Raw genomic sequence first — 26,329 nt, 5'->3', positions numbered from 1 at the left:
TGAAATGATGTGATAAAGAGCAAACAAATTCACCAGGTGAATCAAAAGGAACTGTAATAAAGTGTACAAGAGCAGGAAGATGCAAGGCATGTACTTAATTATGTGTGCTCGCCATTGTTTAGCAGTACACTTTAAAATTACTAGATTATAGTCACTTCAGATCAAATTCAACCTTCATGTGTCATGAAGATCCTATTTAGAGAGTTTCAGCAATGCACAGACCTCATCTGAGAAAAGTAATTTCACTCTGTACACTTATGGGCTCATTTCTATTACTTACTTTTTAAAATAATACAATATATAATATTTCTAATGCAACAGTTTTATTGCCAATATTAACTATACATATCTATAGCTGTGATATGCAGCTTTACTACCACCACCAGAAGTAACAAAGGCAAACTGAGGATTAATTCATAAACAGAAGGATGACAAAGAATCAAGCCCTGGGTTTGCTTGGTGCTTTAGGCCAGGTTGCCAGCTGATGTAAGCTGGTATCATTCTATTGATATCAATGGAGAAAAGCCAATTTATGTTACCCGGGAAGCCAGCCTTCTCTCACTTACAAAGGGAAAGGAGTATACCTGCAAGAGTGAGCACAAGAGCTCACAGACATTGCATATACAGCCTGTATTGTACATATAATATAGAGAAGTTGAACTAAACTGAGGCTACAGTATCAACAATTATAAGGCATCACTTAATCATAGTTTGACTCAGGACAATGCATTTACCACCTTAAAACTTCAAATCCTAAAGAAATTATCTGAAAATATAGCTTTCATTAGAGAGGGAACTTTTATTCATAGTTTTATCAAAGAAAAATAAGACTTATTTTTCCAGGAAGTATTTTGAAGACTAATTTCCATTGGGTAAATGAAAATAAAAACATTGGAAGAAAGAAAAATTACTGCATTTTTGCTGACCTAAGATTACATTCTTCATACTTTCTTTCTTTTGGATCATTACCTCACAAGTTAATCTTGAAAACATAATATTCAAATCCCAGGTGTTTTCTCTCTGTTGGAACAACTAATGACAAACACTGTAACTATACTTCAGAGTAAAAGAACAACACACTGAGAACTTTAAAAAAAAAAGTTTCAGGATTTGCTTAACTGATTGAAGTAACCCTAAAGAAGCTGATACACACGTAAAGGTCACGTGTGTAACTGATAAAATAACCAGTTTCTAGCAAGATGGATAAAACCATATAGTCAGTCTCACAACTGACATTTATGGTTACATTTACTAATTTAGGGCTGAAGTCAGCAAGATACTTAAAGATTCCCACTGAAAAAAATAGATTACTCACAGGTTTAGAAGCAACTCATATACTTGAAGTAGCTTACTGAACCTGGAACTGGGTAGTATAATAAGCTGCATTCATATTTACATGCAAGTGTCTAATACTGGTCTCAATTTGGCCTCATATTATTGTAACAAAGATGTATTCCTTTTGCCATTTTCTTTCCGGCTACAGACAGAAAAATGTTCAGTGTGAGGGTAATTTATAGAAATTTGTTTTAAATCCTACTTGGGAATATATACAAGTCTTTGAACAACAACAACATCAGTGGCATTCCACATCATCACAGACATGCTTGAGAGGATGGACAATGCTATTTTTTCATCTCCAAGATTGCGCTGCCTGGTCCTCTGTGCTTAGCGCTGCAGATGTTGCAGAACTGGACTGGGAAAGCCTGCAAATAAAAAAAATGTATCTTCAGTTATGACATTTTGCAGAAATCCATCTGAAAATTATTTACCCAAATTAGAATTTCAGAAGGGTAATGCAATGAACTCATGATTTTACTTCTTTGATTCTTTATATGCAAGTTAAATTTTCCTCCACAATGTCCCACTGTGTCTATGCATTAAAAAAAGCCTATTACAACACTGACTAAAAGCCATGTAGCTGAAATTCCAAAGTCTAAAAGCTAAGCCAAGAAGCATTAAAAGCAGTAGAGAATCCTACATAAGTTTTTATCAGTCAATTTTTTACTAAAACCCCTAAATGGACAAGATCATAATTTTAGACCAGCTCTTTGAGTGAATAAATACATGTTGGCAATTTACTAGTCACAATAAATACAGCCGGCAAGTACATGTGATCAAACTGCCAACAAACAATTATTTTCTAAAGAGGAAAAATGTAAGATCTTATTCTGGGACTACTCTAGTAAAAAATGTATGCCATTTAAACAAACAGTATGCAGCGCGTGAATACAAAAATACGTTGGGTACAGACTGACAAAACAATTTTATCAATATCAAAGGATACTGATACGTAGGATGATCCTAAGCAAATCTGGGACACCCAGGACACTGCCCCTGCTCATGTCACCAGTGCAGCAACAAAGGCCAGCAGGCAGGGGTGTGGGTACAGTCCAGCAGGGAGGTGGAGCTGGCTGGCACACCATGCTGCCCTACACCTCTAATTCTGGGACTTCTATTTAAATTTTAACCAACTGACCAGGAGTGACCTATGAAATCCAGGACTTTCCTAGCCAAACCGGGATGTATGGGCATCCTACTGATAGGGGTGTTATGATGAAACTCTTACATTTGCATGAGATTCTGTAGTGATACAAATGTAGCAAAACCACTCCAACCCTCCTTCATTTGGGGTCAAAGTTAGGATGATTTAACTACCTTGTATTACTGCAGGATCATGAAGACATAATAGACAATGCACAGTCCCAAGCTGCAGCTTACGCTCTCCTTTTGAAGTGGCTAAAATATATATCCGTTCATAACCTTAGTTCATTTGCTACATTAACTTTACCATGTTATTCATCAAGAGGGAATACTTCTCTAGACCTCTGTTTCTCAGCCAAAGGTTGAGTAGGTGGGACTTCAACTCATTTGAAAATTTCCATTAACGATTAATATAATATGAAAATATGTAAACTTAAAAATACATTTCTTAGAAAAAAAGCGGGGTTTTGTTTTTATCATGGTGGGACCAGGATTTTTTGACAAAATAGTTGGTGAGACTTAAGGTAGAAAAGGTTGAGAACTGCTGCTTTAGACAACAGCTTTGCTTTCCAGGGAAACACACAGAGTTGGAAAACTTCATTTCCAGTTGCTGTGCTTGCTCTGATGCTTTTATTTCTAAATTCTAACCCAATTATGCACAGAAGTTATTTTTGTGTTTCTGCTTTACAAACAAAATATGATTACTCTAGCAAAGGAAAATAACCTCAGCAAACCCCCCCCCCTTAAAAACAAATAAAGTGATTAAAATAGTCATTAACTGAAAATAAGATTTTTCTTTTCCAGGTCAATAATCAATGCATACAACTTGCTCAAGAAATTATTTTTATGGCACTTAAGTAATTAAATCATGTTTTAAGCTTGAAGCTGTAATGGAAAGGTTTCATCAAATATAAATGGACCTCATTCATTTCAAACCTTTTAGATGCATTTCATATTCAGATTACAGAAAGCCAAAATATTTCTCTTGTCCAAGAGCATAAATTTTTATTTTAAATTGTGTCTATTTTGGTTTGGATTAACTACTGCTCTCTGAAACACACACTGAGATAGAGTCAGGAATAATTACTATAATCACGTTATAAAACCTGATAAACCTATGCCCTTCTCTGCAGATGGGAACAGTAAATCATTTGTCCTTTTGTCTTTGACAAAGGTGATACAGAGATTAAGTTGGTTGCTTACTGTGTTAGGTACAGGGAGGCAATCTTTGTGAAACATATGTCTGCAGTGGAAAACCACCACACTGAAGGATTTGGATGCATCTGTAAATGGGAAGCAAAGAAATACGTTATAAAAAGGACAGTGAAACAGACTTGACAGCTTATAATATATGTTACCCATGCAAAAGCTACTGATGTGCTCTATTATACATATGTTTTAGGTAGTCACTTTCAGATCAATTCATTTAAAAAAAAATTACAGATCAATAGGTGGTGCAAGTAGTGCCACTTAGTTACTGCTGCCCAATATACTTACAATACCCTTTTGTCTCAATGCTTAAAGCTATCTGGTCAGTCTGTTTAGACTCAAGTTTTCAAAGCCAGAGGTCTGCCTAATCCTGATTTTTTAGGCATTTTCATCTAAAATAGTGCAGTTACTTTTGAGAACAAGAGGCATTTGCACACATGTAAGTGCTGCCACTCTGGGCGCTTTGAAAAGCACCTGGCACTGTGTTGCTTGCAGTTGTATAAGCAGTGAAACACTCATCAGCACAAAGAAAATGGTGGTGGTCCACTTTTGCACTAAAGCACGTTGGAGGTGCTTCAGTTGAAAAGCAAACTGCTGCCATTTTCTCTGCATTGACACACATTTTGCCACTTATACAACTGCAAGTGGCGTAAAGCGCATCAGCTCCCGTGTGGAGCAGGCTCTATTAATCAAGTACACTCCAAAGCAGCAGATCTCCGGCATGTCCAAGAACTAAAAGGTATGTGTATAAATGCCCAAGGTTAGGAGACCTTAGCTGGACATGTGCTCAGGATCACTGTAAGGCAGCTGAATCACCTCATTTCTGGGTTGGTAGATATGGAGCAGAAGCAACTGGATGGGGCAGGCTTCACAGAGGAACTCCTGGGTGTGGCCTGAGGGGAGCACAGACGAGCCATGGGGTGGACCTTAGAATACTGGTCTAAACATGTGCAAATCATAAGCCTATGCATATCACCCGGACCATCTCACTTCTCACAGAGTATCATCATCTCTGTCACCCAGGATAGGGAGGAAAAACCAAGTAAACCAATGTCACGGAGTTATCCTTCTCTGGTAGATTTTCTATCACCACTAAAGTGTAGGACAAGGCTTTGGTGGCAGGCAGCACAGCAAAGTTCTGGCATGATTCTTGCCTGTAGGCTGACGAAAACATTCCACGCTCAATTCTTCTAAAGCACATTAATTTAGCAAAAAGATGAAAACTAAAACTGAATTAAAAGTGCTTTGCTTCTTCTAATGACATCACTGTGCTCCATAGCTCATTTTTTCTACCACAGAGAAAATCATCTCATCTACCTATTAGGCATAAGTATTCCCATTTGTGGATAGCAGGCCAACAGATACTGTACGGTTTAAGCTATAACATTTTTACCCTCCGGAAAAATTTAACAAACAAACAAAAACAACCCCAAAGAAAAATAAAAAACACACCTCCCATATCACAACTATGTACACTATCCATTACCATACATCTTTATAAAGTAATATATTTTAAAATTTCTATTTTAGGGCTAATTGCTAAGAGTGCATAAGTTGCTTTAGATGTCATAGTATTGACTGAAAAGCCAAATGTTTTCAGAAGTTCAGATAAGGGCTAGGGACAGAAATTACATGTAAGCCAGTATAAGTGATGGGAAACCAGTTCAAATTTGTAGCAGGCCTTCAGTGCACATAAACAGCTTTCAAAATGGCCAAAATCAGTTTAAGATAAACCTGGATGGATGTAGTATCTGACTGCACTGATTTAGGTTAAATCAGTTTATTGAACTTCTGTCCCAGATCCCCTCCAGATGCAAGTTACTTCACAGTTCCCCAGCATCTCAGGATGCACCTCCCTGACAAACCTCCCTTTGCAGGGTTGGCAGGCTAGCCTTGGCCCAAGTTGTCTGCTGGAGCTGAGCAGGGAAGTGTGCTCTAGTGCCCTCAGACTTCTGGTTGGGCCACTGCAGGCATGTGACTATTTCCAGAATCAAAAGTGAAAGTCTGTTCACTTGCTTATCAGTTCAATCTATGCAGCTTAGACTAACACGAGAACATTGAATCAATTCAGCTCTGGGCTTTTTGACTGTCTGTACTTAGCCAAGAGGTTTAATTCCATGAACAATAAGAAGAACCACATTCTGCAGTTGGCAAAATGAACCCTCCAATCAGCAAAATTGAAAGGCTTACCACCGACTTAAAGCTGTAGTTCAGAGAAGGCCACAGAACATCAAGAATCAGTGGTGGCAAGTGAAGGCTATGGAGATCCAGAGTTTTGATGATCTATACGTCATGAGAAGCTTCCTTCAAGCAATAAAAGCCTTACGTGGGCCACGTTTCAGTGGCCCAACTCCCTTGCAATCCCAGGATGGTTCCACCATTCTCACTGATAGCGTATCCATCAAACAATGCTGGAAGGAGCATTTCAAGATTCTACTCAACTGCCGTAAATGAGGTCTCAACTGCCACCATTGAGGCCATCCCTCAACCCCAAATATTAGAATCTCTCGCTGATCCCTGATTTTTCAAGGAGCATGCCATCACTTAGACCAAGAATAAGGTGCCAGACCAGAAGGCATTCCTGCAAAGGTTTTCAAAGTCAATGGAACAGCACTAGTGCAAAAAACTTCACCAACTTCTCTTCAATATATGGGTTGATGAGGAAGCTCCACCTGACTTAAAGAATGGCAACATTGTGACCATCTTCAAGGAAGGGGACAAGCCAGTATGTGGAAACTACTGAGGCACTGCCCTCCTCTCCATTCCTGGGAAGATTCTTACTTGTACCCTTCTGAATCGCCTCCTCCCCCTTGTCAGACATGTCCTTCCAGAATCCTAGTGTGGCTTTAGACCATTGTGTGGTACCACTGACATAATTTTTGTTGCACAACAGGTCCAGGAGAAGCTGTAGAGAGCAACACTAGGAGCTGTTTATGACATGCATTGATCTAACCAAGGCCTTCAACTCCATCAATTGTGAAACCTTATGGAAGATACTGGCTAGGTTTTGTTGTCCACTGAAGTTCATCAGCATCCTCAGGCTACTCCATGATGGGATGAGCACCACAGTCCTTTGCAATGGATGAGAGACAGACCCATTTACAATCTGTACTGGTGTCAAGCAGGGCTGTGACACCATCCCAACACTTTTTTCCATCTAGCTGGCTGAGATTTTGATTCTCATTCATGACCTTCTTCCTCCCAGAATTGGGGTTAAGTATTAAATTGATGACCAGCTTTTCAACCTGAGGCACCTTCACAGCAAAACAAAAGTTACCAAGACTGGCATCACTGACCTTCAGTACACTGATGACCGTTATCCTCACACACACTGAGACCAATCTGCAGTCCACTCTTGACCTTTTTTCAGGTGCCTATCATAGCCTGGGACTGTCCATTAATATTGGGAAGACCAAGATGCTTTATCAGCCTATCCCAGCACAAGCTGCTGCCCCTGCTTCCCCCCTCCCCAATTATCATTGGTGGAGAACCCCTGGAAAACATCAAGCATTTCCCATATCTTGGCAGCTACCTTTCCCAGTCAGTCAGTCTTGATATAGAAATAGAACATATCATTTTAAGAAAGCTGCTTTGCCATGTCTTTACTGATCAGGATTTGCAGATGGAAACTAAGATCCTGGTCTACAGTGTGGTGTAGATGGGAAGACCACTGCACCAATGCAAACATTCTCCCTGCAGCTAACATAACCAGCACTGAGTCACAGATCATGAAACACCAACCCTGCTGGGCTGGCCACTGTGTGTGGATGGCCAACACTCGTCTCCCAAAGTAAATCCTCTTCTTTCAACTCAGTCATGGTAAGAGGACCGTGGAGGACAGGAGAAGCACTACAAGGACACCCTGAAAGCATACCTTAAGAAGGGTGTAGGTTGTAGCTGTGTTGTTCTAAGGACATAGGCAAACAAGGTTCTACAAGGTAAATCGGATATCTTTTATTAGGCCAACTCAAATAATTGGAAAAAATTCTCTTGGCAAGCTTTCGGGTTTGAAAACCCTTTGTCAGGCTGTTGTGGGATACTATTACAATTACTACACCCCACAACAGAAACATCAGCATTCCTGTACCTTACAGCTGCACATCTAGAAATGTAATACAGCTCATCCACTGCACCAAATGCTCTGATGGAAAATAGGTAGGAGAGACCAAACAACAGTTGCGTGCCAGAATAAATGCACACCAGAAATCTGTTAAAGACAAAAATACCCAATTACCAGTGGGGGCACATTTCTCAGAAGAAAATCACCCTCTCTCCAATCTCTCAGTTCTAATCCTTAAAGAAAATTTACAGAACACTTTTCACAGATGAACCTATGAATTTCACTTCAACAACCTCCTGGATATAAAAAATCATGGACTAAATAGAGACATTGGATTTATGACACCTGACATCTGAGTCCCCAGGTACCTCTCCACTATTTACCAGCTACATTCATTCCCTATCACTCCCCTTCCCTCCCCTACACCCCCCCCCAAGCCTGTTTCTCACCCACTGACTCCTCTATTTACATCTTCACTGACTGGCTTTCTTGCATGAACACCAGCCTCCAGTTTCTTTACTATTCATTCCACCCAGGAGGAACACACACCAACTGCAGATGCTTCACCAGCCTGATGAAGGGTTTTTAAATCTAAAAGCTTGCTAAGAAATTTTTTTCCAATTATTTGAGTTGGTCTAATAAAAGGTATCAGATTTACTCAAAGAACCTTGTCTACCTTAGTAAGGTTGGCATTAACCTTACCAGTCAGGACTTCCCAGTTTGTAACAGGTCTCAACTGCGCTGCACCATATATCAACCTACAACATACTTCAAAGAAAACCGTCTTGCTCAGGAAGCTGAGAAATGAAAGAGGAGGCAAGAAAGTGCACAACATCCTGGCAAATAGCTGTGTACCTCCCATGGTACCACCTGTCACATCTGTGGAAAAAAACTTGCAGAGCACAGATTGGACTCTTCAGCCATCTTAAAACTCACCAATAATCTGTCCCCCACCCTGGCAGATATCATCCTCATATTGAGGGATAACCAAAGACTTAGCCAAGAGATTTACTCCACAAACAGTAAGCTTTTGATTTCTTTTTCCTCATCAAATGTCCTACCTGAAGGAAGTATAGGTGAGAGGCATGATTCACAGATGTTCTCCTCTGAAAGAAAAAAAAATATTTAAAAAGTTGAAAGACAACAAAGGTTATGTTTATTACTTCTGCAACAGAAATAACTATGGAAAAGTACCTCCAGGACCTAATGCTCCATGCTACTCTGAGAAATCATTTGAAATACTCTATGCAATCTATTATTGATGTAATAGAAACAGCAGAGGTTATTAAGAAGACATTCACTCAGATTCTGTAGTGAATGGACAATTTAAGAACCTAAACTGACAGATCAGAAGACACAAAAAGAGCTGTGAAAGAGCAAAAGAATGGTTGCTGTTTCACATGCATTGTTCTGAAACTGTACATATGCATCATTATTCATGTACCCATACATGTACAGGCAGTCCTTGACCCTCAACATTGAGTTACAATGTTTTGCACTTACAACATTTATGAATTGACATTGTTTCAAGTTTCTGATGTCAGTTTCGACTTTACAACGCTTGATTCGATGCCATGCCATGCCAGCAAACAAGTTCGCTGTGTCACACATCTCCCTGGAGAACATCTGTCCAAACTTTATTGGATACTTTCTTTAAGAAACCAGACAAGACTCCAGAAAAACCTGCAGCCAAGACTCCTGAGAAGAGTCCAGCCAAGAGCCCTTCAAAAAGTCCAACCAAGAGCCCTTCAAAAAGTCCAACCAAGAGCCCTTCAAAAAGTCCAGCAAAGTGACCTCAAAGAAGTCCTTCCAAATTAATATGATTGCTATTTACAATATAAATACATTAAATGTAGCCACATTACTCATCTATAATTGATTGAGTACAAAATTCTGGGGTATTTTGGGTGAAAACAGGGTATCGGGCATTGGTTCAGGAACCAATCCCCCATTTATAATATTGTTTCTTATGAGAAAATTGGTTCTGAGGTACAACATTTCGACTTAAGATGTGGTTTTCAGGAACCAATTGGTGTCATAAGTCCAAGGACTGCCTGTATCAGAAACTCTGCTCTTCAGTCTATATCTTTTCTAACTTTCTAAACTTAGAATTACTTTCCCCCTCATTCTCTTCATTGGCATTTTAAAATACGTTTCTCTCTCTCTAAAAGTTGTATTACAATTCCTTGGTTAATGTTTCGATTAACTGAACACTTGTGTAGGCATGTACAGCAGTTTGCACCCCTTGAAGGTTACAGAACCCAAGATGCAATGTTTTACATCATAATCTGAGCAGAAACTACTCAAGTCAAGATAAAACAGTAGAGGCTGGGACCTGTACTAACCAGAGTCATTATTTCTCCATTAAAAAAGAGGGTTGGCTGCATTCTACTCCATGTTTTCAAGTCACATGTGATATCTGGGCCTTTGGTAAACTTTCACTGGAACCCTTTGTTGGCTACCTATGATCAGCATATAAAGCACACAGCTTTAAATTTTTAATATTTCATTTGTCCTCACCATCCACAAGGACTCCTTTCATTTGAGTACGATGCATTTTCTTCAACAGAGAAAGAGAATCAGCCACAAGTATCTTCTTGCACCCTTCACGCAGCAAAATCTAACACACAAAAGAAAACAACTATAAGAGTTATTACGTAAACCTTTATATACTGAGATAGAGAAAAAGTCCATTATGTCCGGACAAACATCATGAGGGCATTCTTAAAGCTTAATGTAGCAAATGCCTTGCTTATCGCAAATATCATATCAAGATCTGAAGCATTCTCAGCATCTTCATTTGCAAGGCTTCCAAAACTGCTGAACTTAAATAGGAGTAGGCGATATTCTCCAGTAATATCCAAGGAAGCACACTTTTGTAACCATAACCAAACTAGATGGAAAGTTATGATTCATGAAGAGGCCAAAATTTAGGCAGCCTTGTACCAAATGTCAAAACCACTCTTAAATCAATACAAACAATGACTTTGCTTATGTATAATGATCCAGAAAAGGTTATTTTGGAAACATACTTCTAAAGTCATTCATGATCAACAGGTAATTAGAGTATTTAATTTTAAATCACTAGCACAAGAAACACTTCACTATCAGACAGAGTAGAGAAAAAAGGATAAAATATTCAAAAACTAGTTCCAAACAAAAAACAGCCAAGTTTCTGATTTTAGAAGGTCAGATCCAGTGTCTTGTAACACAAAAAGGTCTTTCATTGCAATGATCTGGTCAGTAAGTTGAAAATCTTGATAACTTATTATGAGAATGTTTTCAATAAAATGTTGATAAAAGAGGTTTACAGAAATTTCATGAAAAGTGAGCCAATTTATTTCTAAAGTTTAAAATGCTATTTTCTAACCAACCCATCCTTACGCCTTGATGTTCAAAAACTCTGATCAGCTCTACTAATGTTTGGGCATCTAACTTCTCTGAAACTTTAATAAAATATGAAATGAGAGGAAATTACATATTTTGTCTTTGCACTTGGGATGACTATTGATTTTCTTTTCTGGTAAACAATTCTATCTCTGGACAACATGCTGATAGTCAACCTTGGACAAAAGAACTCTGCTTAGGCATCTAATATAATCTGCAAAGTAGGTTATGCAAACAATCAATAAGTGAATGAATGTAGCAGAGAGAGGTAACTGATTCTTCAGATGCGTCATCTACCTGAGCACCATTTTTAGTGTGCATGTCCCATGTCTGAGGACAGCAGTGTTTGGCTAGCAGTGCTCATGGGTCACACCTGTGCTCTAGAATATCCCAATACTCACTCCTTCAAAAGGACATAAGTAGTAGGGGGCCTTAGTCATCTTTCAGTAACCTCAACACTACAGAATCCCATGAGACTAGGGCTTGTATTAGTATAAGATGACAGGTTGTGGATAAGATAGTTTCAAAGAACCAGTTACTATATAGCCATACATACTGTATTCCTGATTAGTCACATGGATAATACTAATAGAAATTTCACCACAAAGCACTTCATCACCAAACCTTTTTCCAAGATGTTCTTTTCTCATAAGATCCTTTGTGTACACATTACTATACAAGCAGTAGTTTTCTCACAATTAGCTCTCTCCTGTGGCTCTACCTCCACAAAAAAATGGGACAGAGGAATTTTCCTGTAGTGCCTCACCACTTCCAGTCTCTTAGATCCTTCAGAGTACATCCAGAGGCAATCTCTCTCCTTTCATGAACACTTCCCCTCACTCTACCCAACCTGTACTTTTATCAAATGCTAGGTAAAAAAGTAAAGGGAAAAAGAGGATACAAGTCCCCACATTTCCTTCCAGGTCCCCCTCAAAAAGGCATTTATTAATTTATTACAAGCAACATGCATTCCCAACACTAACAAGAATCCTTTAGCTCTTATTTTAGTTCAAATTTGTTTTCCACCGACATGTTATTTAAACAGTAGTACTGAATTTCCAGAAAATAATAAAAGTTTTACCATTATTTCTTAGTAGAAGTCCCACTTATTTTCTAATGCATTTCATTAGATGCACATTATTGTCTGGCAATAATAGTAATTCCAGGCCTGGAATCAATGGGTCTTGAATTATACAGAATTACATATTACTGCAAGAAAAAGGGCATTTCAATTTCTACAATGTGAAGCATGTTTATGCAAATATGACAAACCTAAATAACTCCCAAGTTCCCTTTTCTCTATTCTGTATGGAAGGTTTAGAATAATTAACCTCCATGCGCTTTCCAAAGAGAACTATCGGTCACAATTTCAAGTATAACAATCTTACAGATGAAATGTGTTAAGGGAACAATTGTCCCTTTTGACTGTACTGCAGAGATGCACAAACATATTGTACTGGACCATTTTCAGCTGTACAGCTAACTGAAAGTGTATCACAGCAGCTTGATTTCACAGCTAAGTGAACAGTGAACACAAGCCTCCCTCTCACAGGCTGCGGATTCATTCTTTTGGACTGCCCCAAAAAATTAGTCAGCTGCATCTCTGAAATGCATGAAAAATATCTATAAAGAAAAAACCCCTGTGAAACTGGACCCCCCTCCCCAAGTGATAGCTGTATTATTTAATATTAGATAAAACACAAATCTTTCTGATGGTTCAAAATGAGCTGAATCTAGTTACACAAAGCATTGCAATTTACAGAGCAACATTTTTCTCTCTCTTATTCTAAAGAGATCTTGATGATTCTGACCTGTGGATTTTTCCTTTGCATTTATCTCACCCAAGGACTCCAGAAGAAGGCAAATTTAACCATAGAATAATTGCATCAGCTTATAAAAAGTGACTTGAGGCTTTATAAAGGATTAGCTGATGGACATGAATTTGCACATGTATAGAACTGCCTCATTTAAAATGTTCTATGTATTTGAGCTCTAGCATAGGGATTTATTACTTATATTTCAGATGTGCAAATTAGTTACCCTATCTTCATCACTATATGTAGTGTGTTCTCACTGCTAACCATGAGTACTGAAAACTGTATTTGCTTACATACCAAAACCAAGTTGAACTATTAATTTATCTGCAGGAAACAAAAAAAGGGAGTTCTAGATCTAAAAATGCAGAATGTATAATAGTGTTACAAATCGAGAAGCTTTTATACTTTTGGACTTTAGGAAACCCATACATGACTAACTGGAATCTTTAAAACAAAATAAAAACGGTGGAGGCAAAATAATAGTGAAAAATAGATAAGAAATAAAAAAAATAATAATCTCACCTTCACCATATAAGCTATGTTAAGAGTTTTCATATCAGGTCAAACTTTATTCTGCTAATAACTGAACAGATTAGGCAGCTACCATTATAAGAAAAAGAAAAAAAAAATCACACTGCAGAGGAGCTACATTAGAGCTCAGATTTCTTCTGAGAGGGGTGCAGGGAGTTCAAAGATGAGCTGGCTAAATTTAATAGCTACACATAGAAAAGAAAAGCAGTGGGGAGTGGAGGGGGGAAAAAAAGAACGTGCTTGAATGGACCACTCGGCACTAAAAGGCTAAGATAAAGACAGGTTCTATAAGCCAAAATTAGGCTGAACTAGCCCAAAGTAAAAGGGAATAGGTCTACAAAGCCCTAAGTGTAGCAGAATCCCATTCTCTTTAGGGATGAAATAGAGCCAAAAGATTATTTCTCTGCAGAAAATGCATCATGCAACCCAACTTTTTTCCCCCTAGAGAAAGATGCGATTGAAAGTGGAAAAAATAGGAGAAGGAAAGAGTGGGGGAAAAGTGATAAAACTGATACAGTGCCTTTTACCCAATTTAAGAAAAGCCTCAGAAACAAAGTCATTTATATTGAAATGGAACAATTTCACCTTTTGTTTCAATTATGTTATGTTGCATTTGAGAAGGTACTACTGGTTAATTCAATTGCCAGCCACAGATGCTTCAATTTAATCAGTAAAGTCATGAGTCAGCAAAATACGTGATCATAGCTTTAAATCCATCTCTAGTCAGAAAAGCATTTCAAGTATTTGGTTAATATTGAGAACACATATGAATCCCACAAAAATCACTGAGCGTGTGCAAGTACTCTGCCAAATCAAAGGCCAAATTTGCAATCTTTTAAAATAAAACTGAAAAACCAAAGGTTCCCAAAATATCTAGTACAAAAGGGCAACAAATAAAAACATCTCATTTAGACACTGCTCTCACAGGTGCTACTGTTGGCTGTCGCTCTTGTGATAAAAATCCCTAGTGGTTGGACAAAGAGCATATATCAGAAGATTTTTATATCATATTTAGCAAGAAAATTATGGGTGGTTTGTCATGGGTGGCAGAAGATGCTGAATATTTTGATTAGATCAGTCAGAGTTCAGTTAATAGAGTCCGTAAGGAAAAAGAAAAAAAAAAAAATCAGCTTTCCAGTAAAATGGCTAGCTTGTAAAATGACATCTGAAAATAAACTAAAAATAAAATATTTTATAAAAATAAGGAAAGAAGCTTAGAGGAGTAGAGTCTTTTGCATCTTCCGTGTGGGACTGGAGAACAAAAAAAAAAATTGAGGGGGAGGTCAATCAAAATTGCATGCAGTCTTGCAGTACAAAATGCTATGTCATTTACTAAAGCCAAAGAGCTATTTTACCAGTGTGGAAAAAGGGATATGTTTACAACTATAAATGTAAATGTACAAATAAAGAGATTTTTTGACTGGTCTTCTCTACTGTAACAAAACGCTGCTTATGACAGGAGGAAGATACATTCTTTTACACTGAGCATCTGGACACTGACCACAGGGCTTCTATTTTAAGCCTTAGTCTTCGTTTTTACATTAATACAGGCATAGGGTCACGTGACATTCATATGAATCATTCCACCTTCCTTGGTTCATATACTCACAGACGCATGGAACTTAAAAGTAAAATGCAAAGTTTCTGGATATAAAAAAATATCAAATTAAATACTTTGAAAGTTAGTAGGGTAAATGTCAGGGAATGTTATTAGACATAAATATATATTTTTATCATATTCAACAGCAACTGTTTCATTTTTTAAAAAATAGGAGTGGCTTTAATGATACTTATAGTAGTTTAGAAATGGTGACTTTGACCCGATCTATACAACAGCTTTACTGGCAAAAAGTTTTGGTTAAAGGATAGTTTAAAATCTTCAGTAATTATAACAGTAGATGTCTTATTTTCCCAGCAGGAAATCTTGAACTTGTATGAGGGAGTTTGTATTTCTACGGCCCTTAGCAGACATGTAAGTAAAGACACTTTGGGATCTGATGCCTGATCCCCATAATAGCACTTCTTGCCATGCCACATGCTGAAGGTGTGGTTACAGGATTGAGCACCAGATCCCATCATGCCTTACTGCCAGTGCAGGAGGAACCTGAGATCATGCTCCCAGGCTCCCCTTGCACCAGCAAGTAGCAAACTCTCATAGCTGGGAGACCCCACGGCTGAACCGGGCCAAGCAGCAAGTAGTAAGCTCTTGTGGCTGGGAGCCCTGCCAGATGACAGGCCTCCCAGCCATGGGGATGCCCTTCAGGGGTGGGAGCCCAGCCTGGCCACATGTTCAACTAATGATGAGATAGGAACCAACCACAAAGTTATTAGGCATCTGTTTGTGTAATAACTTTGTGGTTTGTTCCTTGTTTTATTGTGCCATTAACTGCTTTATTGTGTGGTCAAGTAACAACTTAAGATGCGATTAACTGGTTAATAAGGTCTTTTATGTATAATATGTGCCAGGGCCCTGAGTAAATCAGTATCGTTAAAAACAGTATACACTTGAGTGCAAGACCTAATGCTTTGTACTTACTTCATCATCCAAAGCATTCAAAATGTGTGAACATTAATTAAGTATGACCACACTTACTGTACATTCTAAGTAACTGACCCCAGAAATATAGGCCAAAGTCTATAGGTGCAAGTGCTTAAAAAGTTAAGCTCTAAAATTACACGTAGACAACAAAATAAGAGGCTTTATTTTCAGGGATTATAGTTCTTCCAGCTCCCATTGCCTTTAATGTTAAGGAGGAAATGGAGCAGTCTGAGGATTTTGGCTCAAGATACACTGTTAGAGGGGAAGGCTTAAGGTTAGTCAGGCACATTTCTGTACTCTTAGTGTTTGATGCTATTCAAACAGTAATTATAAATGCAAATGACCTAGCTTTCAAAGAGCTTGTTTTAATTAATAAGTTATTTTACCTTTATAGTAGCTGCACATCTTAGCAAAGTTTCCATCTGGAAATTGATAATATGCCTAAGGTTTTAGTTGTATTAAATACTTCATTCTACAGAAGAACACTTTATACTTCTATTTTAATGGAATTGAAAGGTTGCAGCAATATAATAATAAATGCCAACGGCTGGTTGACAAGGAAATACTCTTATGATGCAAGTAAGTACAGTAATTAGTTTTTAAGGTATGCTGTCAACATTATTTTATGTACAGTGTTTAAAGTGTGGTTTTGGCTTTCTGTCTTCAAACAAGGACTCAAGGTTTCAACACATTTGAAAATAAAGCAGGAATTAAAGCAGTAAATTACTGCTTTGTTATAAAAAGCTCAGTGTAACTTGGTGTGCCTGTCAGAGATTTGATTGTGATTTAATTATGCTAAAAATGCCCACAGCAGAATAGTGATTTATCCTCTCTTAAATAAACACTGCTCCTAGGCATGTGTCACTTTTGATGCATGAGTAGACCAATTTTTAAGAGAATGAACAATTTTATAGCTATATAAATTAAAATGAAATCATCAGGAGTCAATATTATTTATGATTTAATATTCATCTCATTGAAGAGTTAGATTCAAGGAGGTATATATAAAATACCAGAACGTTAAAGTTGCGGCTTTAGAGGACATTTTATTACATTTAATAACTTTGATAAAATATGGGTAACTCTAGCTTGTCCTTCACCTTGAGGAACCGGCATTGTTTTGAGATGGGTTTCAATCACTGGATTAGTAACTGAACACAGCGAGACCCCAGATCACTGTCACTATTCTATATTAATCAGCATCACTAACAACTGAAATGCTTTAATGCATTCTTTATACAACTGAAGTTTGAGGAAACATAATATGATACTGAGGGAAAAGTGGTATCATAATTCTTCGGCCTTGATTCAAGGACGTACTTAAGGAAATGCTTAAGTCCATTCCTCTTCAAGATCAGACTTAACTGAATGTTTAACTTTAAGCTCAGCGTTAAGTGGTTTCCTTGAATATGGGCTATATGGGAAGGTGGAGAAAGTTTTCTAAACGCACACATTTTCAAATCTAGTGAGCTTCTTCCAAAACAGAGATAGATAATCTCTTGTTCCAGTATTTGGGTAGACTGGAAAACAAAAAAAAGGGAAAACTTCACAAATGTTCCATTTCAGTTTTTCTAACAGAATAGGGTAGTTTATTTTATTGCCACTTTTGTTTTTAATCAGTGACTAGTACAAGGCAACGTTTTGCTTAGTCAAGCAACAGTAACAAATATGCACAGTTGCATAAAATCTAAAGTTCAGAATATTAAAAAAATGTACAAGGTTTGTAAAAGAAAAGAAGAGGAACGTACAGTGCTGGAGAACAAGGAATAAACTTTTGCAGGTGAGGATGAGTTAAGCACAGAAACATCTGTCTCAGACATATATAAGTGCATAGTGTTTTGTGTAACTAGTGAAGTACTAACCACTAAATACACATTAAACAATGAATGTATTACCTAGAATTGCAAGGATTCCTGGTGGCATAAAGATGGGTAAAAATATAACTAGATGATGCTGATGGTGGCATCAGTAAGGTAGAGAATCTCTCAGGTTGTCCCTATACCTGGGCTTTTTGCTCCTCTGAAGTGTTCCAACTATTAGGGATGCACCAATAAATATTTTTTGGCGGACGTTGCAGGCTGATTATTAACCAGCCGTTTTGCTGATACCAATCTGATTCCTGATATGCAGCCTGGCAGCTTGGAGAGCAGCATCCAGCTTGTGAGTCTGTGGGAGGGAGAGGACATGGCGGGAAGGGCGCAAATTGAGGTCCTCACAGCGAGGGAAGGAGTAGGCAGGCATGTGGTGGGGCAGGGGCAGAGGCAGGTGCTGCCCAGCTGGGGTGGGACAAGATGTAGTGCGAACTTGCAGGTGGCTCATCCAAGAGGCACAGAGGTGGTAGGGATGGAGAGGGAAGCTCTCAGCTGCTGCATGCACCCCTGGGGGGGAGGGGCGTATGATCCCTGGATTTGTGCGTGGGGCGAGGGTGGGCTGGGGGCCAGGGTCTGCAATGGCTGGGCTGGGGCTGCACTTGGGGCAAGCGGGGGTTGGGGCAGGTGGGGACAATGGCAGCATTGGCAGGGGGGCTATGGGGTGGGCTACAGTCACCTCAACATTCGCTGTAACCCCCTCACAGCCTCCCCTCCTAGCGTTTCTGCTGCCTCCCTTCCCCACCCACCCCGGACAAGCTACCTGTGGGTCCACCCTGCGCCCTGCCCCACCCAGGCAGTGCCTGCCCCTACCCCACTCGTTCCCCGACAGGGAGGCCCTCAACCGGCCCCCTCCTCCCTTATCCCTCCCCCCACAGACTTACTAGCCAGATGCTGCTCTCCATGCTGCCCAGCTGTATTCCTGGCCATGTGCAGGCTGCAGCTGTGTGCATGCATGCAGCATTTCTTGGTGACATTAATCAGGTACACTGGCCAAAAAAAAGCTGATTGTTGATAATGTCAGTTTTCCTTGCATCGGTGCCGATCCGATATGGACTGATATACTGGTTCAGTTCAGTTCTACCCCTGGATTAAATTTACATAGTGTGCCTGAAGCACTGCGGGGCAAGAGTGGACTAGACTGGTTGACAGAAAGAGAAAGTCAAAATGAGGTTAAAGAAAATGAATCATGGGGAAGAGTGGGGAATTGGCAGTTTACAAAAGTGCTTGGGGACAAGAAACAGAACAACAGAAAAGGACACAGAAAAAATGAAGTCCATGCTCCAGAAAGATTAATGACACCATCTTATTTTTCCTTATTGATTTTTAATGATGGTAATGTAAAACTAGTAGTCTGAGTGCCAAAAAGCAAAAGATAAATTATAGTCTAGCTATACAAAGTAATCCAAATTAACTGATCCCCAGTTGTATCAGTACTACAGTAAGTGAAGAGTAAACTACAACATTTGTACTACAAACGCCAACAATGAACAAAATCAACTATATCTTTAATTCAAAGCATAGTCTTTGTATATATGGTGTCCTGCCACATTGAAGAGCAGTAAAAAACAAACAAACAAACAAAACCCAACCCTTAAAATACCATATATTAAAAAGACCATAACTTCAAGTACTGAAGAGCATGTTAGGTTCCCAGTCCGTGCTCTCTGCTGCCACACAGTAAGCTGGATAACATTCAATTTTTCTACCTTATTGAAGGATAAAGGGCTGAGCTGGATATAAACTCCTCTTTCCAAAAGAAATAAATCAGTCAAATGCAACATTTATACAACACTTGGCTTGACCCTAAACTTCAGAGGGCATCATACCAAAAGGGCAGGAGGAATTTATAAAAATGAAAGGATTTAAAAATGTTATATCTATATATCGATATCTATATATACCTGAATGTGTATGTCTATAATATAGATCATATTATATTATATCATACTAGCCAACTGCCCATCAGGAATGATGGGGGTGGGGTCACAGGGACAGAGTGCTGCCACCCACCACCCCATCCCACTGCTGTCTCCCAGGTGCATGGGGAGGGACCTTACCCCACCATCCCCTGCTCTGGCCCCGCCATTATGGAGGTGCTCTGCTGTACTGCCACCACTGCCTCCTGTCCAGAACATTGCTAGAGCACTCTGACTGGTTGTTTCAGACAACGAATCAGAGTATGAATAAAAGCGTTACAGACAGACAGACAGACAGACAGACAAAGGCTTTTATAATATTATAATGGAGCTATCCAAATCTAGTTTTAAATGAATTCACATAAAACGCAAAGCATTTCATTGCTAACAACAAATTTCAGACATCAGTTTGAAGGTAATGGATTATTTCAATCCTAAACATAGCTATTTAAAACCCATCTGGAGGTAAAGTGAAAAAGGTATGCAGGCTATGCCTGTTTCCAGAAACCTCTGGTAAGAGCAACAGCCACTTACTAGCAACATTGCCCCTGGGAATGCTTTCCTTCCTATGTACTTTGATGACACTCCTTACAACAGCCACAGCTGATTAAAGGCAAAGTAGCACCCAAGTTCTGACACATTACTATTAACAGGCATTGACTGTGCTTTTTAAGCACGTCTAACCGTTCCAATAAAGGCAACATTTAAATTAGCTTTGATTTAGAGCACACCACAACCATAGCATGTTAAGCTGCAGTTACAAACTGCATCTCATGCTGCTGGCTGTATTGGACATGCCAAAGTGTTCCACTGTGATTTGAACAGAATGGTACAACAACAAAACTGGAGTGTGGAGACCAAAGACATACACAGACAGCAAAGAGATTAATACATAAATGTTGAATCCAGTGTAGTATTTACCTTAAAAGGTAATTGTATATAAAAAGTCAGGACAAACCCCAACAGATCAAAAACAATTATTCAATACACCAAAATGTTAATATACAGACCATATCCTGCTTATGTTTAATGGAAGTGTAACTAAGAGCCAAAAAACTCACAGCTTAAAATTCTCTCTCAGAGTACTGAAAATCATAGGCCATGGATAGGTGTTCATTTCAACTTGTAAGAATTTCTGTACAATTTAAATGACAATTTTTACCAGCAGAAAAACGGCCCGGAGCTGAGCATACATGTATTTCAGGCCTCTGGCTAGAGTTACACAGGTGAGCTCTCCAGCCAGGGGACACTAGAGGGCTGCTCCCTGGGCCATCCCCAGCTTTAGGGGACCCTGTTAATGGACACCCTGTCCTCTTCCCTATCAGGAAGGGGGCAGGCTGGGTATTGTCCTCTGGGTTTTAAGTCACCTTGCATGCAGCCAGAGGCATAGAGAAACAGGACCGGAGACAGCTTCCTCAACACCAAGCCCTAAACGCCAGATCCTAGCTTCCCAGCTTTTAAGTTGTGAGTACTGCTCAGCTGGGCAGCATATGAGACATTTAAAGCCAGCAGGGATAGTTTCTCTGGCTCTGGTTCCCAGGCCCTGTGGTTTTGCAATCCCTACCTCTGCCACCCAGCTGGGAAGTAAGGATGGCAATTAAAGCCCAGGGACCAGGAATGCACATGCATTCTCCCATGTCTGGAACCCTTCCAGGCTCCAAGAGGTTTCCCACCACAGAAGAGCCCCTGCCCAGTGTTAAGGGGTTAGGTGGTCTTTTCCCCACACAGGAGGGGGCAATAACTTCCTGGCTGAAGGAAGAATTTGGTTGCAGAACAGCCATTTTTTTCCTGCAAAGAAGTACTTGAAAGGCTACATAGTCTCTCTGTGCTGGGAGAGAAGCCTCTCTCCCAGCACAGATGTAATGCGTGTACATGGCCATTATTTAAAGTCTATGTTATTAAACAAAAGAGTTTTAAAATGATAATGATCCACCTATTCAAAAGACTGGCTCTCCCCATGCCATACTGGCCTAATGGTAGTCAATGTATGCTCAAACTGGTTCCCCTTTGATGCAACAGGCAACTGAAATTTTTTTCTGAGTGCCTATAGTGCATTTATCTATCTTTGGCTTGAAATAATAAGGACTCCTGATCATTAAACTTTCTAGGGCCTGCCTTTCAGAAGCTTAGGACTGAATAGGGCAGAGGCAGGTGGGAGCAATGACTTTCAAAGGACACAGTTTTGGTTTCAAAATGCCATTGGGAATTCAGTTTTTTCACTATTTGCTTCTATTGTTACTTTAAACAACGTTACTGTGCCCACAGTAGTAGACAGGGACCTTCTGGGGTTTTTTAGGCCATTATGCATAGCAAATAAAAATCAATTGAGTGTCAGGCTCAGGTATGTATTACACATACATCGGAACGTATCTGGAACTCTGTCCCCCAAAAGCACAAGCAAAGTAGCACATTTCTTTATGCAGCGAATTTCAGGAAACTGGCAGCCAAGCAAACCAACTGAAACATTTTTTCACATATAATAGTGAAGTGCTGTAACCCAGTGAAGTCCCCTTTAAGTTCACAACCCTCTGACTCATCTGGGACAGAACAAATAGAACAGTTGGCACAGGGAGATCTCACAGACATGAATAAATAGGCATAGGTTTGCATAAAATAACCTAGGGTCCCTCCTATTCTACTTTCTAGCCAGGGTGTAGAACAGTGGTCTCCAAAGTGGGGTGTGCAAGATGATCCATTGGGGTACGGGAAGAAAATACTACAACTTCTATTTATATTTATATAAATATACATATATTGGGAGTGCGTGCTCAAAAATTTTTTACTGATAGGGGTGCACGATCAAAAAAGTTTGGAGACCACTGGTAGAGAAGATAGAAGAGAGATAAGAGTTGCATGGAACCACAAAAGCTCACTATGAAGAAGACCTGACTGTCATTTCTAAAATCTTGATTAAGGTTTCACAAATAGTGAAACTGGGTTTTGATCATGGAGTGTCGCAATAGAAACGTCTAAAATACAAAAGCAAGTTGTTGCTTCTTGATTAGCCCGCTATCTTCGCAGAATGTTCAAAAACAAAAATGTTCTACAAGTGCTGAGGATGATTATCACTGAGGCAAAGAGAAAATAAGGAAGTTACCTGCAAGTTGTAATCCTGAAGAATTTTCACCAGTGAGTCTCTCAAATTAGGAATCTCCATGCCTTCTTTAATACGGTGAATTAAAAGAATGGGGTAAACATGAGTTCCAATGTTGTTTAACAGGCCAGTAATAAAAGCTGCAGAAAGAGACAGGCAGAAAAATGGCAAAATTAACTTCCAATAAGATACCCGATTCAAACGTGTTTTGACAAAACCCACAACATTCACCTGATTTTGACAGAATTGCCATAATGCCTATGTTAAGCCTTTTTCATGCATTTTTTGTAGGAAACCACCTTTACTTGTATACATCTCTCTTCAAGAAGGAAAGACAATGACATACATGACTAACTGCTTCTTAAAGATTGTCTTTGAGACTCTGGAAAGCAAATCCCAGAGTATCGATTGGTGCGAGAACTCAAAAGAAAACAACGTATTACATGCATGCAATTTAAGTTAGAAGTTTAATTTAGAACGTGAAGGTTTCAGGAAACCTCATCACATAGAAGAAAAAGTTGAAGTTTCAGTACAATTGTTTTTCAAGTACAGGATAGATATTAAGACATTTTCAGGCCCTTCAATTAATTCCAGTTAGATTTGCCCATGTGACTAAGCGCGCACAGTGTGTTTTTCCTCCATCCCCACTCTGAATTTTTGGCTAATCAACTGGCTACATGAAACAAGGAGAGGAGAGTAATTTGAGACACAATATCTCTGTCCTGACCCAAATAACAGAGCACGGCTATCTAACTGACTGTGCAGGCCCAGAAGACAGATAAAATTCTAGAAGCTGAGCTCGAGGTTTTTACTCCAATCCAGCTCCTGTTCATTTAGGCCACAGGTACATTACAAATAGTGTTTCGCATTCTCCATTCTTACCAATTTTCACTGATAAATTCCCTGATTTTTTTTTGAAGTCATTCAGTTTTTACTGATTTACATGCATTTTTCAGTTCAAATCCCTGTTAAACAGCATGAGTAGGGAATGGCCCATTCCCACTCGTGCCCGTTAACAGAGATTTGAACTGAAAAATGGGTGGTGCTGATAAGCTGAAAGTGCCAGTTAGCTGAGGCACAGGTTTCTGGATGTCAGGTGGGAGGGGGGCGGTAGTGGTTGCTGCATGTGATATGAGGGACAGGAGGTGGCAGTGGCTATGTGGGGGTCAGGGGAGGGTGGCTGGAGACACTGCCTGGGGGCATGGGGCTCCTGGCTCTGATCCCGGGTGGGGTGGGAGCTGCTGGTGCCAGGGTTGGGTCTCCCCGCTCTGCATCCAGCCATGTGCCACTCCCCTTCCCCACAAATGCTAGGGCAGCCCAGCAGCAGGCTGCTGCACCAGGGGAGAGGGGCACAAATGCAGCCAGGGAAGAAAGGCAGGGCACAGTGCCATGTGCTTCCTGCCATTGATCCGGGGGCACGTGCCCCCTGGGAAGAGCCCAGCATAGGCCCCTCAGCGCACAGCCCTCCCAGGGGACATGTAGCAGCAAGAGCCATACTCCCCCCCCACCGCCCCCACTGACATTTCCCCTCGCTTTACTCACTGCTGCAGCCCTGGAAGTGGCCAACGGGCTCTTGACTCTCAGTGGGCCAAGCGGCCCCCCACCCCTTCCGTAGTCCCAGCTTTACTCCCTTCCTCCCTCAACACCAATTTTTCCCTGATTTAAACTGATTTTTTTCCCTTTTATTTTGATTTCATTCCGGTTTTTATGTTTCAAAGATAAACACTGAATAAATTCCCAGATTTTTTAAAAAAAATAAAATCTGAGAATGCAGAACAGTAGCTACAAACTTAACCTACTAAGCGCCAGTCACCCCAAAACACACCACGTTGCTTCATGTACACTAATCCTGAAATCCAGCTGACAGCAGGGGAGCGAGATCTGTGATGATGCACTCATTTGCACTGCTGAGTGGCAGTACCAAAATAATCTATCCCTCTCCCCTACTATTGCGTAAACATGGGTACACTAATTCTAGTTATGTGGGGGTAGCATGTCTGAAGCTATGCAATGAATGGTTGCCCTGCCCAGCAAGTATACGGTTTTCAGATGGCCATAGTCTTTAAAGACTAATGTCCTGAGATCAAAAGTATGTGTGCCAAACTAGTGTCATGATCAACAACGATTTTCTTTACAATATGAATCAAGCACACTACTTGAGAACACCGAATTCATCTCTAAGAGGTTAAGGCAGATATTCAGTTTAAATGCACTATGGGATCTGACCCTGATCCCAAAAACTGTGCCTCCTGCCATGCCACACATGCATGGGATCAGATCCCAATTGTACCCTACCTGCCAGCGCAAAGGGATCCCAAGATCTTAATCCCAGCACTGGCAAACTGAAAGTGGATGCACATAGGTCTGGAGCAGACAATCAGCTGATTATCAGCTCAGGCCATGGAACCGAGCCATCAGAGCACTTTAGAACAGAATTATGGGCTTGACAGGGACTGCACTCAGGCCAATTTTAAATCTGAGCTGACAATCAATGGATGTTCAATTTAAGGTGCCATACAAACCAGCTATAAAACTGTTCTACATTATATGTGGAACAATTTTATGGGTAGTTTCCCATTTTATGGCTCCTTAAATTGGACAGACATGTAGTAGCCTTGTCATTTATCCTGTGATTAAAATGTTAATCGCGGCATAAATGTACTGTGTACGGGGTCTAAGAAAAGGTAAGGACTTCACATTCTGTTCTGAACTGTGGCCAAATGTTGCTGTGCTAATTCTGCCAACCATCTGGGCCCTGGCAGAAAAGAAAAACAGTTCTATAATCTTTGGTGTCCCAGAAGAGGGACAAATGCTCAAGCTGACTTAAATGTTCAGTGATAACGTTCTCCTCATTCATACATGAAGCTTACCCCTAAACTAGGAGCAGATGAATGGGGAAGGCAGGCAGGCATTTGACACACAATAAGCTTATACACCTTCTGTTTGCACTCAGTTGGGAGGGTTGGGGAGGAGGGGGGGAAGACAGGGGGAGGAGAGACAAAGACAGATATACAAGAACCTATCACAATTAATCTGAAAAAACCCCCCAAAAGTTCTAGGATGATCTTTACTTTGACAGTTGAGAATGTATATGCCACCTCTCCTGTTTATATAATGCATGCAAAAGCTATAACTTCCTACCAACGTAGTCTGAAAGTCAATTTTGAGGAGATAAAATATAGCCTCACTTGGATATAAACTTGAAAGATATATTATTTCATGAAATTTTGTAGGTAACAATATACATACTGCCAGGCAGCAGGACAGCACCAAAGAGTGTGGCATTTGCCTTTTATTACCTTCAGGCATTGTGGTACTGGAGGATTTTTTTTCCTCAGCACTAAAAATTATTACACTGCAATATACCCTGCTGCACTGTGCAATCTGGCACAGTTCCCAAAACAATGTGAATACATCCTTTTTG

General features: G+C 39.9%; 1 protein-coding gene across 2 annotated transcripts in view; it reads right to left on the bottom strand.

The window, feature by feature from the left end:
- Positions 1–727: 727 nt before the first annotated feature.
- VPS41 (VPS41 subunit of HOPS complex) overlaps positions 728–26,329 on the bottom strand; it is a 160,037-nt gene continuing 134,435 nt past the window's right edge. For both annotated transcript variants that reach the window (XM_090050094.1, XM_090050095.1), the window contains exons 25-29: positions 22,909–23,045; positions 10,271–10,370; positions 8,812–8,856; positions 3,685–3,764; positions 728–1,703 (exon numbers count right to left, since the gene is read on the bottom strand). In XM_090050094.1, the coding sequence (XP_089906220.1) occupies positions 1,623–1,703; positions 3,685–3,764; positions 8,812–8,856; positions 10,271–10,370; positions 22,909–23,045 (443 nt within the window). In that variant the 3' untranslated portion in view covers positions 728–1,622. The remainder of the gene's footprint in view (positions 1,704–3,684; positions 3,765–8,811; positions 8,857–10,270; positions 10,371–22,908; positions 23,046–26,329) is intronic.

This window comes from Crocodylus siamensis, chromosome 5 (genome assembly GCF_052110815.1).
Source record: "Crocodylus siamensis isolate JL-2025a chromosome 5, ASM5211081v1, whole genome shotgun sequence".
Classification (NCBI taxonomy): domain Eukaryota; kingdom Metazoa; phylum Chordata; order Crocodylia; family Crocodylidae; genus Crocodylus; species Crocodylus siamensis.
Note: the sequence above shows the minus strand (reverse complement) of the source record. Positions and strands in the feature narration are given on the sequence as shown.